The sequence below is a fragment of the Hypomesus nipponensis genome, chromosome 2, assembly GCF_054491055.1.
Source record: "Hypomesus nipponensis isolate SF chromosome 2, ASM5449105v1, whole genome shotgun sequence".
NCBI classification, from domain to species: domain Eukaryota; kingdom Metazoa; phylum Chordata; class Actinopteri; order Osmeriformes; family Osmeridae; genus Hypomesus; species Hypomesus nipponensis.
The window spans coordinates 21,652,501-21,670,618 of NC_140362.1; the positions used below are offsets into that span (position 1 = coordinate 21,652,501).

At 47.5% G+C, this 18,118-nt stretch overlaps 2 protein-coding genes across 2 annotated transcripts in view; both read right to left on the minus strand.

Annotated features, from left to right (window-relative positions):
- Positions 1 to 7,020, minus strand: part of myh14 (myosin, heavy chain 14, non-muscle) — a 34,168-nt gene extending 27,148 nt beyond the window's left edge. The window contains exons 1-4 of the mRNA XM_084668892.1: positions 6,858 to 7,020; positions 2,963 to 3,152; positions 1,615 to 1,821; positions 1 to 92 (exon numbers count right to left, since the gene is read on the minus strand). The exon at positions 1 to 92 is cut by the window's left edge and continues 65 nt beyond it. Of these exons, the coding sequence (XP_084525018.1) occupies positions 1 to 92; positions 1,615 to 1,821; positions 2,963 to 3,139 (476 nt within the window). The 5' untranslated portion in view covers positions 3,140 to 3,152; positions 6,858 to 7,020. The remainder of the gene's footprint in view (positions 93 to 1,614; positions 1,822 to 2,962; positions 3,153 to 6,857) is intronic.
- Positions 7,021 to 7,931: 911 nt separating this feature from the next.
- Positions 7,932 to 13,827, minus strand: kcnj14 (potassium inwardly rectifying channel subfamily J member 14). Its single transcript, XM_084668902.1, has 3 exons — positions 12,177 to 13,827; positions 10,904 to 11,221; positions 7,932 to 10,635 (listed from the first exon to the last, which is right to left on the minus strand). Exons 1-3 carry the CDS (start codon positions 13,221 to 13,223, stop codon positions 10,417 to 10,419), a joined length of 1,584 nt encoding a protein of 527 aa, XP_084525028.1. The 5' UTR covers positions 13,224 to 13,827; the 3' UTR covers positions 7,932 to 10,416.
- Positions 13,828 to 18,118: the final 4,291 nt, after the last annotated feature.

Sequence of the window (18,118 nt, forward strand, 5' to 3'; positions counted from 1 at the left end):
TTCTTGCCCCGGTACATCTCCACGATGGACTCTGTGTAGATGGGCAGGTTCTTATAGGGGTTGACTACCACGCAGAACAGCCCTGAGTATGTCTACAACACACGCACACACACACACACACACACACATGCAAAAGTGACACACAGAAAACACACACACACACATATACACAGGTTAGAGTACACAGATAAGACGAAGACATGAACTTTCATCTGGGAGACTTTGCAGGCTAATCAGGGCCCAGCCCAATGTAGAGACACAGCTGGTGGATGGACACATGTCCTCATAATACATAACCTTAGGTGTTCCACACCTACAGTGGTACACTACCAGCCTGAGGCAGCTGTAAAGCAGGGCTTTACCTGAGTACGGTCTAATATGTGGAGTGTCTTGGGTACAGTCTAATATGTGGAGGGTCTTAGGTACAGTCTAATATGTGGAGGGTCTTGGGTACAGTCTAATATGTGGAGGGTCTTGGGTACAGTCTAATATGTGGAGTGTCTTGGGTACAGTCTAATATGTGGAGGGTCTTAGGTACAGTCTAATATGTGGAGTGTCTTGGGTACAGTCTAATATGTGGAGTGTCTTGGGTACAGTCTAATATGTGGAGTGTCTTGGGTACAGTCTAATATGTGGAGTGTCTTAGGTACAGTCTAATATGTGGAGTGTCTTGGGTACAGTCTAATATGTGGAGTGTCTTAGGTACAGTCTAATATGTGGAGTGTCTTAGGTACAGTCTAATATGTGGAGTGTCTTGGGCACAGTCTAATATGTGGAGTGTCTTAGGTACAGTCTAATATGTGGAGTGTCTTAGGTACAGTCTAATATGTGGAGTGTCTTGGGCACAGTCTAATATGTGGAGTGTCTTAGGTACAGTCTAATATGTGGAGTGTCTTAGGTACAGTCTAATATGTGGAGTGTCTTGGGTACAGTCTAATATGTGGAGTGTCTTAGGTACAGTCTAATATGTGGAGGGTCTTAGGTACAGTCTAATATGTGGAGTGTCTTAGGTACAGTCTAATATGTGGAGTGTCTTGGGTTTGTGGACTCATGAGGAGGCAGCTGTGTTAGAGCCTTTACAAACACACAGCCCTGAACTCTCCCCTCTCCCAGTCTGTGTGTGTGTGTGTGTGTGCGTATGCGTGTGGGAGTACGCATTGCAACCTTAAGGCCTTGATTTCTACACTGACTGCTTTCATAATCTTCTCTTTTGCACATTCCTGACTATCTCTCTCGCTCCCTCTGTCAAAGACACGTTAACTACCGTGACAGATAAGATGAAGATGGTTATCCAGGGTTGGGCATAAACATGTGTACAATCTCACTTCATATTTCTTAGCTTTCCTAATATTTCCTGTATCTTTGTCTTCCTTTTCTCGATGAGAGAGACAGGAGGAGTGTCTCCTTCCTCTCCCTGGGTCAGCATGAGCACCCTGTAAGATGAGCCCTCTTCGCTCCCCTGTTTTCCCCCTATCAGTTACACTGCTGCGACCAGAGGACACTTCCTCACACACTGCGTACAGGTGAGGTGAGTGTGTGAGTGTGTGTGTGTGTGTGTGTGAGTGTGTGAGTGCGAGTGTGTGTGTGTGTGTGTGTTTGTGTGTGTGCACTCACATAGATAAGCCCAGAGTAATATCTCTCTCGGAGGTTGTGGAGGACGGAGGCCTCGTTGAGGCAGGTGAGGTCGGCCATGTCCTCCACCTTGCTGAAGCGGGGCGGGTTCATCCGCTGCACCTCCTCCCTGGAGAGGGTGAGCCGGGTGTGGCTGTCGGTCAGCTCCACCTCCACCTCGTCCCCACGCTCCTCACGGATACTCGCAGACTGGAAGGGGACACAAGGCGACCAGTCGTTTCAGGACCGAGCCCACATTTACATTTTACATTTAGTCATTTAGCAGACGCTCTTATCCAGAGCGACTTACAGTAAGTACAGGGACACACCCCCCCGAGGCAAGTAGGGTGAAGTGCCTTGCCCAAGGACACAACGTCATTTGGCATGATGGGGAATCGATCCAGCAACCTTCTGATTACTAGCCCGACTCCATCACCGCTCTGCCATCTGACTCTAACTCAAGACTCATTTAAAATTAGGATGGTATTTATTGTGTGTTATGTATGGACTCTGAAGTCCAAAAGGGAGACAGGAGAGGGTGATAGAGGAAGGAAGGAGAGGGGGATGGAGGGTCAAAGGAGCAGTTCCGGTCAGACTGACATGAGACAGAGAAACAGGAAGTGCTAAACTGGGAGCACGACCAGGTCACAGGACACTGTTCTGCTCCACACTTAAACACTCCCCGCGTGTGTGTGTGTGTGTTCGCGCGAGTCTTTGTGTATGCAAGTGTGTGTATGCGAGGGCGTGTATACACATGCGCACGTGTGTGTGTGTGTGTGTGTGTGTGTGTGAGGGCAGCATTCTCAGATCATGGGTGTAAAAGGAAGTCAGTGTCTGAACTGTGGCCTCTAACATGAGAGAGCTAAAGGACAGGATTGTTCTATTCATAGAGCTCCATATCTGAAGGAGCCCAGTGGAGAGGAGAAGCAGACGGAGCGGCAGCACCGCTCCAGAACACTGTCCAGCCACTGGCACACTGGCACACTGGAGTAGATGTTTCTAGAACATGACGAGAAACTAAAGCACGGCTCAGAAGATGATACCGCCATGGTTTGAAGCGATTGGTATAAAAAGGAAGTTGTGTTGTACACTGTGTTATAATGATTTTGTTTTTGACAGCTCATATGAAAACCGGCTACCCCCCCCCCACCCCCCCCCCCACCCCTTCGTCTCCCGCCCCGCCATTCCTTGACACACCTGCATGACACACCCGGCATTCACACACACACACACACACACACACACATACCTGGGGCCAAAATAAGAGACAAAGGAGTAGCCACACCCACATTTCAGGGCCCCGCCCCTCCCCAGGCCCCACCCCAGGCCCCGCCCCTCCCCAGGTTCTCACCTCGAAGCCGTGCTTCTCTGACGGGACCCACACCAGCCTCTTGGCCGCCCAGTCAGCCTGGCTGGAGGCTGAGAACACATGGCCGGTGGGAGGGGCAGTGGAGGGCGATGCTGGCCCCGCCCCTGACGACAGGAAGCGGGTGACGTCGTTGGCGCCGCCCCCTGATGACCTGGACATGGTACTGCTGGCACTGGAGGGAGGACGAGAGATGGGTGAGGAGGAGAGGGTGGGGGACAGGAGAGAAGGGACACAGGGTTACACATCTAGAATCAACTGTCACATTTGTGTGTGTGGCATGTTCAGTTGAAGAGAAGACTGTGGCTGAGCTGCCCCACTCCGCTACATGACGCTGAGCACTGGTGTAACACTGATGGGGAGAGGGCTATAGGCTACTATCTGAAACTGACAGTGATTTGATCCTGCTTTAACACACACACACAAAGAGAGCAGTGGTGCCTCACAGCCCAGATAAAGCAGATCCAGCCAGAGATGGCCTAATTGAGGAACACAGCCAATCCAGAAGACGGTCAGGAAAGATGGAGGAACTGAGAGAGAGAGAGAGAGAGAGAGAGAGAGAGAGAGAGAGAGAGAGAGAGAGAGAGAGAGAGAGAGAGAGAGAGAGAGAGAGAGAGAGAGAGAGAGAGAGAGAGAGAGAGAGAGAGAGAGAGAGAGAGAGAGAGAGAGAGAGAGAGAGAGAGAGAGAGAGAGAGAGAGAGAGAGAGAGAGAGAGAGAGATGCATCAACTGACTCAGTAAACTGACATGACAGTCAGTTAGACTGTGAGACGGGAGGGAAGGCTGGAGAGAGGGGGGGGGGTAAAGAGAGGGGCAGTGAAGAGGAAAGGTGAAAAGGAGATGTTGGCATGAATATGGTGATCCTTCAGAAGGTACAGGATAGAGATCCTAAAAGATTCAAAAGTCTCGAAGAGCTCCACCAAGCAGGAAGTGTCCCTTAAGTGACGCTCCTCATCATGTGTCACTGACACCCTGGTTCCTGGACTAACGCACGGGCAGATGAGCAGGAAGCTGGACTCTCCACAGAGCGGTGATGAGGATGCGCGGCCCTAGCCTTAGTAACGGCCCCTTCCACACCTCGAACCACACAGCAGCTCAGAGCGCAGCCCCAACCCTGTCCTGGGACCTCACGTATAGGAAGCAGTCATGGTTGTACTTTGATTTTGGTGACTCAGCCCTAGTTTGCCACATTATTTACAACCGATTGCTCATCCTGGAAGGTTGTGACTCATAGTAGCTCTTTTATATACTTTATCAATATTTACTACAGCCAATCAACAGGCCATAATGTGTGACTACTGTAACATAAGTACAATAGCAGCGCCCAAGTAAAGAATAGAGTCATTAAGAATGCCAGAAAGTGGAGGCTTTCTACATCAGTCAGCTAAAGTCATGTTGTCTTTGTTCAGCGTCAACATGGACCCTGTAGATGCTTCAGAGAGCAGTCAGGACAAGGCCTGTAGATGCTTCAGAGAGCAGTCAGGACAAGGTCTGTAGATGCTTCAGAGAGCAGTCAGGACAAGGTCTGTAGATGCTTCAGAGAGCAGTCAGGACAAGGTCTGTAGATGCTTCAGAGAGCAGTCAGGACAAGGTCTGTAGATGCTTCAGAGAGCAGTCAGGACAAGGTCTGTAGCTGCTTCAGAGAGCAGTCAGGACAAGGTCTGTAGATGCTTCAGAGAGCAGTCAGGACAAGGTCTGTACATGCTTCAGAGAGCAGTCAGGACAAGGTCTGTAGATGCTTCAGAGAGCAGTCAGGACAAGGTCTGTACATGCTTCAGAGAGCAGTCAGGACAAGGTCTGTACATGCTTCAGAGAGCAGTCAGGACAAGGTCTGTAGATGCTTCAGAGAGCAGTCAGGACAAGGTCTGTAGATGCTTCAGAGAGCAGTCAGGACAAGGTCTGTAGATGCTTCAGAGAGCAGTCAGGACAAGGTCTGTAGATGCTTCAGAGAGCAGTCAGGACAAGGTCTGTACATGCTTCAGAGAGCAGTCAGGACAAGGTCTGTACATGCTTCAGAGAGCAGTCAGGACAAGGTCTGTAGATGCTTCAGAGAGCAGTCAGGACAAGGTCTGTAGATGCTTCAGAGAGCAGTCAGGACAAGGTCTGTACATGCTTCAGAGAGCAGTCAGGACAAGGTCTGTAGATGCTTCAGAGAGCAGTCAGGACAAGGTCTGTAGATGCCTCAGAGAGCAGTCAGGACAAGGTCTGTAGATGCTTCAGAGAGCAGTCAGGACAAGGTCTGTAGATGCTTCAGAGAGCAGTCAGGACAAGGTCTGTAGATGCTTCAGAGAGCAGTCAGGACAAGGTCTGTAGATGCTTCAGAGAGCAGTCAGGACAAGGTCTTCCCCTGAAGCAGGTATTTTGCTGCCCTGGTAGCAGTGTGTTTAAATCGTTAGGTCTACGTGGCAGGTATGTCCCTAACCCTGCTTCTCTCCATTCCTCAGTTAGAACGGGTCCAGGGTGAGTCTCCTCCACAACACTTCCTGTCACCGAGGGTGGCAGCGGTGACTCGAGTCATCGTCAATACAGAATCCTGCCTCAGGCAGTCACCAGCGTTTACAGGCTTCATGACTTGCGGTATAACCTCCATTAGCAGCATATCTAAGTTCAGCAGGTCTCAGTTCACTTCCCATCTTGGCCATTCAAAAATCATGCCTAATTTATTTCTTGCACCAAATGACCAATAAAGGTTTATTGAAGGGGAACACTAGCTTAAAATAGCAACATAATTTCACACTGAAATATGTACCGTAATGGAGAATACCTTCCTTAATGATAGAGAAGAGGAGGGGCAGTCTTCCAATGTTACTACGGAATAGTATCATCTTTTCTGTCAGCAGGTCTCTAGCCTATTTACCATAATAATACTCTTTACAACGGAAATTTGAATGGGTCTAGCTTCGCAGTGCACTGAGAGACCGACCACGCCAGCACGAGACATGAGATGCCAAAAAAAACTCCAAACAGACTGCTCTTCTCCATAGCAACACCACACAGCGTGACAATAGTAAAGACAATGCAGCGGAGTTAGAGCGGAGGTCATTGGGTAGTGTGTGTGTGTGTGTGTGTGTGCGTGTGTGCGTGTGCGTGTCTGTGTGTGTGTGTGTGCCTGTGTGCGTGTGTGGGGGAGTGCGTGCGTGCGTGCGGCAGGGTAGGCGGATAAGGGGTTTTGGAACGCCTTTTTCTTTGAGATGGCAGCGTTAGAAATGGTGACAACTTCACTTTAAACCTGTTAAGCAAGGGCAGTTTATCCTAAAAATATGTGTTCGTCCACGTTAATAGTCTAGGCTGTAACCTGCAGTGGTCGTGGCTATATGCATTAACGCTGACAAAGGCATTACCACACCTCGGCCATGAGGTGTGGATTATTTCATTTATCGGCGACTACCCTGCGGGTTATAGGACAATTTGAGTCAATGGACCGCGTAAATTAGAACTTCACAAGAGCCAACGGAGTTACTGTCAAATAATTGATGTGTCAATTATATTATCATCATATTGGCCCTCCTAAATGGCTTAATAACAAATAATATTTATAACAACCCTAACTAACCCAGATGCAATTGACTGAATTACAAAGCCAAAATTGCTAAATCAGCTGCGGGGTAATATTATTGACAATAAAAATTAAAATAAGCACTGCCTTTTATGCTCTTCCAGACGTCTTTATATTGTTGAAGGCCTGCTCGCTAACTAGAGAGCCAGAACGCCGCTGGGTCTCTGTCCTCGGTACTGGTGTCATTTTCGGCGTTGTGCCACCCGCATTTAGACCAACCTAGCGGTGCTAGCAACTAGCCAATCCCAAAGAAATATGATACGACGCCTTTCAATATATTTCACTACCTACGACTGAATTAGAGTAGGGTAACTGAATAGCTCACCTTCAGAATCTTCTCCGAGAAGTGGATAAGGCTACAGCGGGTGGAGACGGGTTATAAGGCGCTTTCTCTCTCTTTTTTTCTTGACTGATATTAAGTACGAGGTGTGTAGGCTACCGCAAATGCGGCTTTTATCATTACGCCGTTCTCTCAGTGGAAGCCGCACACTCACATTCTCAGTGAGAATAAAACAGACATGAGAATGAGGGCAAGGCCCTAACTTCAGCACAGTAACGCGCTTCCGGTCTCTACACCAATCAAAGGTGATAATATCGTTTTGGTAACGCCTTCAAAATATTTGCTTCAAATGAAAATCTACAACCACATTCTAAACCCGCCCTTTCAATGAGACAATTTTGTCCCGCCCCTTAACTGGCAAATAAACTTCTAGATGGCAAATTAGATTTAACGGAACACAATAGTCACACAGCTTAACCAATAGAAAAGAAAAGTGGGCTGGACCAAATTACTGAAACGCAAAACATCCAATAGAAGTTGAGTAGCAGGTGCCCATGCATAATTTTCCCGGTGGGGTAGCGAGCTTTGTACGCCCTTTGTTGATGACAGGATCGCTGCTGTCTGTCACTAGGAGGATCCACCAGACACAGATCCACCGTCAGTCTTACGAAGGCGCGTGAGTAGGAGGAAAGGGATAATAACTGATTTGGAACCTGTGCGTAAGGGCTATCTGTCCACGAGCTGAAAAGCCGGGTGACTAAATAGAGGCAGCCGCCCCAGATTCTCCACTAATAGCTCGTGTCTCCAAGTCGTCTTAAGGCTCCTGTGTTGTCTGGTTTAATCGGACCTATCAAAGGTTACATGCATGCAGTTGCTTGGCATGCATTGAATGTATAGTAGCCAATCATTAGAGTTGTGTTGCTTGTATATGTTTTAATGTCCAAATAGACCTATTGTGCAGTGTTGCCTAAAATACGTTACAGATATATATAAAAAAAAACGTTAACAAGGTTGATGAAAGTAATGAACGTACTTAATGTAGCGAAGAAAAGAATCCACCACTGATAGCAATCATCGTGTTTTATTTCTTCAAAACCTTCACTTTGTCTCCCCTTGATCCGCTCTCTGCCAAAAACGGTTCACAATGTAGCGATACTAAAGAGAAGGGGGAACAACATCTGTAGAAAAATGTAACAGAAGATAGGAAATATCAGATTTTTGTGTTGTTTGTTTTACGAAACTAACGAAATCTATGACCTGAACTTTATTTATAATTTAATTTTTTTACATGTTCAGAAATCTAACAAAGCAGTACCAAAGGATAGTCAAGTAAATAATATTCGTATATTTTTCTTGTGTGGTGCGTGAAAAAACGATAACACAGAGGGTCAGGGCTACGTTGGGTCAGGGCTACCGTACGGTTGGTTCAAGTTACATTCCGTGGAAGTGGGGCAGAGAGACCGGGACTGAGACCGGCGGCCCGGGTATTAATAGAACACGGCAGACGGAAGTCAAGAGGCATGATAAGGAAAGACACAAACGTTGAATAAATGATCATTAATAACAGTCAAAGTAACAGCTCATCCCATGCATCAAACCATAGAAAAAGCAGCTTTTATAAAGTTGATCTACTACGGTTTTTCTTCTCTTCTCTTATTATTACCGTGCTGAGTTGTGAAGATTTGTGCAGGTTGCTATCTATGCATATGAGGTTTAAAAATATTCCAGTTGCGATTTCAACGTTGTTGCAGACAACAATCAGTGATATTTCTCTCCAGGTGCCATTTTACATCATAATACAACTGTGCAAAAATACAATACAGAGTTTCAAAGTTGTCAGCATCTAGGCTGATTTGTGCAGCAAGTGACGTCATTCCATCAGAGACAGCACAACACGTTAAATTAATTATCAATCTCTATAGGTCAACAGTACATTATGACAAGTTACATTGATTGGTATCCTGTAGTTCCTCTAGGAAGTATGTTTCGCAAGTGCTGTGTTGTACACACAAGGAATAAGGTATAGAACAAGATGAATCTATAATAAAAGGAGACTGACCAAAGAAAATGTAATTGTTGCTAAATTTAGATGAGCAATGTATAAGGTATATGACACCAGAGCAACATAATGTGAAAACTGAACAGTTATTGTGCTGTTTTACACATGTGCCCACGACATGGAAAACCCTGTTACCCACAGCACACAGTATACCATATAAGTGGTGAACAGGTGTTCACCTGTGAAAAAAAACCTACCCCCACGCATAGCCACGCAATAGAAAATCCAGTTTAAAACGTGTCAGACAGCATAGTGACGGATGAAGCAGACATGCATGTTGTTTTGAAGGCACCACCCAGTGGACTGGTTCTTCACGTGAGACAGACACCAACCAAAACCAACCAAACACAAGCGATTCTATCCTACAACTAAGAAATTCTGCTTCCATCTGTCAGAAGCTGGTCTGTGCGGGATCCAGTCTCCATGGTCATGCTGTCTGAACTAAGGAGGACGACAATTTTACCTCTGTCTAAGGGCCCAGAGAAACAGGAATATGTAATGGATCAGGGAGGACAGGCCCGTTTGAGTTACTCTTACAGATCTTAGTTATACTCTGGAGTGTACAGACAGAGCCAATACCGTCCAAAGCATCCTCACCCCCAGTATCCAAAACCAGTTCGGCAACGCTAACAGTTGACATTATACATAACTCTGAAATACTTTAAATACCGAACAACAGTATCAACAACACAGTATCATCCAATATATTACAGTGATGTCATGATGACAGTGCACTCAAAACCACAATGTCAATGCATTCTGACACTGCACCACAGAAAATGACAATGTTTGATTTACACATGCAAATAAAATACAATGAATAACATTAGTACATTACAAGAAAAAGAACACTGAATACAGTACAAGTCAAAGAAACGGCTTAAATCGCTGCTTGTTTGAGCCGTTTCTCCGGGATTTTACACCACATTGGCTCAAACAAGTAGTCCAACCCTTTAACTGAGAACACAACATCCCCCTGTGCTTCCATCCTAATGGAAACATTTGACCTAACAGGAACCATTACCATACCCTGTCTTAACCAGTCATCTCCATGTCAGTTGCCTGTTGGAGCCAGCAGGGGGAAGTGTCACGTCTCCTGTCAGCTAGGTGCTGGAGCCAGTGTGGATCAGTGGTGGTAGAAGGGCCGAGTCGGAGACTGATTGCAGACAGGGTTAGAATGATTCGGAAAGACCGCCAGGCCCAATCAGACAACTGTGTGAGTGTGGTCTCCCCCCGTGGGCCGTGGGCTTACCTCACTCTGTCAACCCCTAAATATGTCTTAGTTAGAAGAATTATTACTATTACTATAACTATTCTTTATCTTCCCTGAGCTGCTCTCTGCTAGAACTTACCTTTCTCGATTCCACCTTTCTTTCTACCTGTATCTTTTCCATCTAACTTGTCTTACCCCCTCTCTATCTCTCTCCCTGTCTGTCTCCCTGTCTGTCTCCCTGTCTGTCTCCCTGTCTGTCTCCCTGTCTGTCTCCCTGTCTTCCTGTGAACCACAGGTCCCCTCTACCCTGTGCCCCCCCTCTCAACACCGGATCAGTTGGTGTGGGGGTGTTCTGAATAGGGGGGGCGTCGTGGCGGAGGGGAGCCAAGTTCGGGGTCGTGGTGGGGGGAGACGAGCTGGAGAGCAACCTCGTTCTCATAGCAGAAAGACGAGCGGGAGCTCTGGGTGTATTTTTGCTCAGCCAGGTCCTTGGCGCTGCACGAGGGTGTGCTGGGAACCTCGTAGGTTCTGTGAAAGAACGAGTAGTCCACCTAGAGAGAGAGAGAAAGGAGAGACACGGATATGAGCAGAGGTCCAGGGAACAGGGTGGAACACTTGACATTCAGAAGTCTGTACTGTACATTTAGTCAATTAGCAGACAGAGCGACTTACAGTAAGTACAGGGACATTCCCCCTGCCTTGCCCAAGGACACAACGTCAATTTTCACGGCCAGGGAATCGAACCGGCAACCTAATGATAACAGCCCAATTCAACCGCTCAGCCACGTCACCCAAACTGTGGAAGTTATTCTCCCTCACCTGGTAGCATTCCTTTCTCTCGAAGAGCACGGGTTCGAAGCGATGTCCCCAGAGGATCTCTGAGGCCAGGTAGGAGCTGCGGCACTGGGTGGTCATGGCCGTAGCCTCCACCATGCCCTCCAGCATCACCACCACCTCCAGCTCAGAGTCGTTCTCCAGAGCCCGCCGGTCCATCTCAAAGAACGGAGACTCGTCGTCGATCTCATGGACGATGGTGACCGGCGAGACTAGGAAGATTCGGTCGGTGCCGTCGTCAAAGCCCACGTTGATGTCCATGTTGTCCAGGGGGAGGAACTCTCCCTCTGGGGTGACCCTTGGCTGAGAGGGTAGGGGGTGGGCGAAGGGGGCAGGACAGACGGGAGAGGAAGACAAGCAAGTAGAGGCAAGGCCAAGAGTTAGATTAAACGTCCTATCTCAGAGAGGCTTAGCACCCTTTCTAATGGAAACCACCGAAACAGTCGAATTACCAGACCGCAAAGAACACAAGCCGACTCCTGACCCCTCTCCTGAACCAATCTCCAGCCAGCTTGGGCCAGCTCATGGCCCACCTCTGACATAGTCGAGATATTAAGATGGATGTAAATCTGCCTGTTATAACCTCCCTGCTCTGCAGCATAGCAGTGGTGGAAACAGAGGGAGACGAGGTGGCTGGTGAACCACAGGACACAGAACACCACAAATAAAGTCGACACAAACAGATCGCTCATAATGTAGAATCACGCAGACTTGAGCAAACATGGTCCAAAATTACTCACACAAGGCCAGACAGGGGGCAAAGAGCACACACACACACACACACACACACCACACACACACACACCACACACACACACACACACACACAGACAGGGGAGCTCTGTGATGGCAGACAATGGTTTTGATTTAAAGAATCCCAAGGAAATTAATCCATAGTAAATCTTCTAAACCCCCTGAGGGAGAATGAAACAAGCGCTCATTAACCACAGACCAAGGCTGGGCCAGATGGCCTTGTCGCTCTCTCTCACTCCCTCTCTCTTTCCACTAAATGCTTTTACTTCCTGACACTATATTTACTTTTGTTTTGTCTTCATCTGCTTAGCAGTCTTCCTTTCTCTCCCTCCTCTTTTCTCACTTTCTCTCTCTCTTTTTCTTCCTCACTCTTAAGTCTCCAACACTGTTACAAAACATACACTCTAATAAAAGCTTTTTCCACAGATCTTTTTAGATCCTTCCTCTCAGTAGTGATGAGTTACAGTGCTCTGCGGTGTGTGTGTGTGTGCACCACCCTGCCTACCTTCAGTAGCTGTGCTCGCACGTGGGCTTCCACCAGGTGGCTCTTGCGCAGGTTTCCAACCCTCCACATGATGCAGAGCTTCCCGTCTCTCAGCGCCACCACCGCCGTGTCGGAGAACACCAGCGTCTCGTTGCGCTTCTTGGGCTTGGCGATCTTTGCCATGACCGCCCCGATGATGAAGGCGTCGATGATGCAGCCCACGATGCACTGCAAGACGACCGCCATCACCGCCAGGGGGCACGCCTCGGTCACGCTGCGGTAGCCGTAACCGATGGACGTCTGCGTCTCCAGGGAGAACAGGAAGGCCGCCATGAAGCTGTTGACCTGGAAGAAGCACGGTTCCTCCGCCTCGGCCTCTCTGTCCGAAACCCCCCCAGGCCCGGCTTCTCCTGCCCCAGGAGAGGCCCCCGAGCCTGGGTGAAGGCGGACGGCGAGGTCCCCGTGCGCGGTGGCGATGAGCCAGAAGGCGAATCCGAAGAGCAGCCAGGAGAGGAGGAAGGAGAGGGTGAAGATGACTAACATCCAGCGCCAGCGGATGTCCACGCAGGTCGTGAAAAGGTCGCTGAGATACCGCTGGCCCCGCTCGCTCATGTTGACGAAGGCCACGTTGCAGCGTCCGTCCTTGCCCACAAAGCGGTGGCGGGGCCGGCGGCTGGAGCGACGGACTTGGTGGCGGCTGGAGGAGGAAGGGGACGACAGCGAATCACGCTCCGAGGACGAACAGCCTTCTCCCCTTCCCCCTGCGCCTCTACCGCCCCTCAACCCCGAGCACCCTCCTCCTGCTCTCATCCCACCATTTCCTCCCCCTCCTCCAGACTCCCCCGCTCCGCTCTGCCTCCGGACACCTCTGCCGTTGCCCTGCAGCGGGAGAGCTTTGCCGTTGAGGGCGGGGCTGGGGGAGGGGCTGGTGGGGCTACCTGCCCCCGTCGGCCCCCCCCCCATCCTGGCCGTTTCAGCAGCACTCTGGGCCAGCCTCATGACCTCCTCCTCCTCCACCAGCCCGTCCACCACGGCACTGAAGCGCCGCTTCACGCGGGCTGCTCCCATGGTGCACAAGAGGCAGTGTGTCCTACAAGTACCCTGTGTGGATTCTTTACTACGTCCTTGGCTGATGTCGTTTTGCTGTGTGAGTTTTGATCTTCCTGGAACTCAGTTGAGAATTGTGGGGTCTTCTACCTTCTACCTAAACTTTAGATGGGCGCTCCTCTTTTCCGAAATGTCAGATTCCCTTTTTTTTTTTTTGAAAAGGAAGAAACGCTCTTCATCTCAAGAGCCGTGTGAAGAACCGTTGGACCAAAGTTCTGTACAGGTCAAAGTTCAACAGTCACTGTTAGGAGGAATCCTCCCAGTTCAAACGTTTTGGTAACCAATGAAAGGTCTACTTACAATAACACGTTTACAATGACAACCAACAAAGTCCTGACAGGAATATACTCACTGTAGACCCCTTTGAGTGACGATGAGCATCACATAACAAATGTCCAAGGTATCAACAGCAGTGAACCCCAGTTGGTGGACATCTTGTGTTGGAGAGGGAGGGAGGTGATAGGTTACTAATCTGTAAGACCACACAGCGTGCAGGAAAGCTTTTCTAAACACTCTGAAGCACATGGAGCAGACTGCAGCCAGCAGGGAGGGGGGAAGGAGACACTGATCATGTTGTATTGCTTCCTCCTTCCTTAATCAATCAAACGACACAGAGAAAAGGGATTGAGGTAAACAGGGAAGGCAGAACTGCTACAGAAAACCGCAGGGCTCCACACCAGCCGGGCCGGGCATAGACGGTGGAAGACATATCTGTACCGTGCAGAAAAGAGCATGCTGGATCTTACGTTCCATGTTCTTCACATCTTCACGTCACAGTGGGACTGCCAGGAGAAGGGCACAGTTGTCCACAGCTTCAACACGCGCCTGTCCTACAAGTCATTCCACCCTCGTAGAATCACTTTTTCTGAAGCAAATATTTTTTTATATATATATATATATATATATATATATATAGCACAGCTTCCAGAGTTTTGTTAGTCGTGCATGGTATAGGATACTCACGGAAGTTCCCTGACTATGGACACTTGGAATTGCAGGCCCCCTGAATCCAAGTCTCTGTCCTCTTGTCCTCCTCCACAGAATCCAAAAGTCATTTAACTCCTCCGGACAATAAGTAATGACCAAAGCCAATGAGACGCCACTTGTACTGACCAGTACGGCCAACAGTCATACTACCATCTCCAAGTATGTTTGGACTGCTCTCATAGGTGACCGCTTTTACGATTGAACATCCTGACCCTAGGAGAGTGTGAGACTTTGTGTCGGCATGGCTGATTCACAGTCAATCGTGCCTCGTTCAATGACACGCCTGGTTAGATGAACCAGGTTCGGATACTGCCGGATGACATAGGTACAGGTGAGATTGACTACTTCACTTGAAGAGGAGTAACTTTTATTCTATGACTGGAGACCTATTCTCCACCGAGGGCCTCGTTAAGGAATGTATCTGCATCTAAGAGATCAATGCAGGGGAGATTAATGTCACAATATAGTTAGAAACAAAGAGAAAGAGACACAATGAGGAAGAGAGAAGGAGAGACTGTACGAACACATGTGAACATCGTAACAGCACAAGCATCTCCTGTGAGCTCTCACACATCAGTTCATCTCTTCATAGGTACAGGTTCAAATAATACTGATAAACAAAAATGTATGTAAAAGTGGACGCAAATCCATGTCAGGATCTTGTAACACTGAGCACTGCAGTTGGGATGACCTCAACAGTACTTTAGGGGTCAAAGGTCAACCCAGTCCTGAGAGTGAGAACTGTGGGCTTACTTTTTTCCTCAACAAGGTTTCCAACTCTCTTCTTGTTTCAGGTTTGACATTCAGCAACTCTGCTTGACAGAAACCACACACCATCAATTCCAGGAAAGCTATCAAAACACAGGAGGGATATGTCCTTTTTGAAAATAAAATCAGGAAATGTTTGGGATTGTGTTTAGCAGACGTGCAGGTTTAAAAAACTAAAGGGGGTTCAAATGTGTCAGTCTGGAGAACTCTTTAAGGGTTGGAAAAAAAAGCAGTGCATGCACTGAGCCTCACGGGGAGAAAGGAGAGAAAAAATAACCCAAAAAGGTTTGAACAAGGAGAAATCCAACCAAAAGGGGACAAAAATTAGACCTGGATATGCTTTGGATCTTTACCTTGTGTTCATCATTCCAGGTATCTTTGGGTCCTGAAAGCAGCTGAGCCTGCGGAGGGCGAGGGCCAGCCAGCCAACCCCTGAGAAACAGCACAGAGATGTAAAACCCTGACGTCCTGATGAGGAAACCAAGACCACCTGCCTTTGCACAGGAGCTACCAGACGGCCTCAGACTCTCAGACGAGGCGTCTGAGTGTGAAACAACACAGCTACGGCAGCAGGGAGGAGACAAACAGAACGGATCAGTCTACAACAAATGGAAGTGAGGAAAGAGGTCCCTCCTAAAGTGAGAGGTCACATAGGGGTTCATGTTGACTGTGCAGGGCTTCCTGTGTCAGGCATCTTCGCACTCTGGATGACAGCAGCAGGGGAGATGAACACGTTGTTTCTTCCTCTCTCTACCGAATATTGTTTTTCCTCAGGCTAATCCCATAGTTTGGTTCTTCACATGTTGCACAGGTGCCAAGCTAGGATTGAAGTACAGAAGAAGGGTAAGTGAATTGAAGAAAAAAAACAAACAGAGAAAGATAAACAAAGACAAAAATAAGTCCAGAATTATAAACTGTGATACAAAAAAAAAAGTATACTATGAGGATGCCTATTTAGTATGATCAAATCAGAGGTTACTTTTTAAGTATGAAAAAAAAGTCACGTCTAAAACTATAAAATATGAATAACAATCATAAATCATAACCATACTTGCTATGCTGTGTCTCTTTCTCATGAAACAGTTCTTGAGGTATTTGATCAGTTAGGTCAAATGTGTTGCTCTGGTGCCTTGTAGCGCCATACACTTAGCTTCTGTGGTCTCAGGGATTACCATGGTAACATGTCGCCAGGAGCGTTCAACCTACAAGGACAACAAAGAACAGACAGGATGGAGACTTGAGAAACACAACACAGTTCTGCAAGTCTTCTGACTCCATTCTGATGGCGGGTGTAAATACAGATCCTCCCCCAACCAGCTCTGCAGGAGCAGAGGGGAGGATGGGTGAAGGAGGGACATCACCAGTGATGAACGTGGGGGGGATGAAGAAGGAAGACTCGGGGTGGTGTCAGTCGGGTCAGGTATCAGTAGGGCAGGTGGATGAAGATGGCAGAGAGGTGGGTGAGGTGGTCAGGGGGGATTTGGTCTTGTCCTGAGTGGAGATGGGGATTGGATACTAAAGCCCGACCGATATATTGGCCGGCCGATATTATCGCCCGATATTAGGCATTTTCCAATCTATCGGTATTGGCATTTTTAATGGACGATAAATAATTCTTCAAGTTTTTTTTATTTTTTTATATATATATATAAAAAATATATAATATAAATAATTTTGCTTGTTCAAAGGACTTTAAGTTACATATCTTAAGTTTGTATTTTTATACATTTTATTTATCTGAACTTTTTTGATGTTCCTCTGTTCTGTTGTGACAATAAAACAAACAAGTTTATTTTTAAACTGCATTATCATATTATTTTAGTTAGGAAATAATAACAGGAGTCAGATGGCTCTAATGAATGTGTCCTTGGGCAAGGCACTTCACCCTACTAGCCTCGGGAAATGACCCTGTACTTTCTGTAAGTCGCTCTGGATAAGAACGTCTGCTAAAAATGACTAAACGTAAACTACAAATAACTAATGTTAAGGAAATTTGTTTGTTGTTGTCGTTTCTGGATTTTTAATATATTTTTTTATATCGGCCAATATATCGGAATATCAGATTTTTAAATCACCAAATATTTGTATCAATATTGGCCTTAAAAATCCTTTATCGGTCAGGCTTTATTGGATACTGATTGGACAAGAGGGGTCAGATGATTGGCCCTGGGAGATCAGGATTGGGTAATTGATTGGGTAATGGATAAGAGCAGTCCGGCGTATCTTAAGACAGTGTGCTGAGTGTCGACTGGGATTGGGAACTGGGATGAATGACTGGGATTGGGATGAGGAGCAGTGAAGGAATGCTATGTAGATTACAGATGTGCTCGTGACTCCGGTAATCTTGTTCATGATTCTGCTAATCCGCTAAAGTCTTTACATAAGAACCACCACAGCCAGAGAACGAGGAGCGGAGGGTGCACACACACACACACACACACACACACACACAGGTAGAGGGCACACACATATAAAGGACGCAAATGATAGCCAGTCTAAACGCAGTAAGGTGCAATGTCACATGCCTTGTGAAGCTACCAGCAGACAGATTTGTGTGTGGGGGTGGGACGGTGAGAGAGAGAGAGAGAGAGAGAGAGAGAGAGAGAGAGAGAGAGAGAGAGAGAGAGACAGAGAGAGAGAGAGAGAGAGAGAGAGAGAGAGAGAGAGAGAGAGAGAGAGAGAGAGAGAGAGAGAGAGAGGGAGGGAGGGAGTCTGAAAGAGATACTTTTCCTGCAGCTGCATACAGTATCAAGGAAGATGTAGTTGATCGCACTGTTACACGTTTATAGCAGAGAATGCCAGCCCAGATTGAGGGTTGATTGGACTTTCTATGAGCAACACTATCTGGCCACCTCTATTCTTGAACTAACCTGTCAAATACATGAATGTTACCATGTTCAAAGTACTGCGTTCTGTGTACTGGTTAGTGACAATGAGCTGTCTGTACACAACAGTGTTTCAGTGTGGTTATCCATGTGCCGTGTGAATGTGTGTGTGCACACGAGTGTGTATGTGTGTTAGTGTGCGTGTGACCCTTATTACAGCAGAGGGTCCATTGATTGGCTGATTGGACAGCCAGACAAACAATGAGCATCAGAACA

Excerpts from the sequence above, each read along its gene's own strand:
- kcnj14 (XM_084668902.1), bottom strand. The coding sequence starts at position 13,223 with ATGGGAGCAGCCCGCGTGAAGCGGCGCTTCAGTGCCGTGGTGGACGGG. Across the intron at positions 11,222-12,176 it reads TGCGAGCACAGCTACTGAAG|CCAAGGGTCACCCCAGAGGG; the intron begins GTAGGCAGGGTG and ends CTACCCTCTCAG. Across the intron at positions 10,636-10,903 it reads AGAGAAAGGAATGCTACCAG|GTGGACTACTCGTTCTTTCA; the intron begins GTGAGGGAGAAT and ends CTCTCTCTCTAG.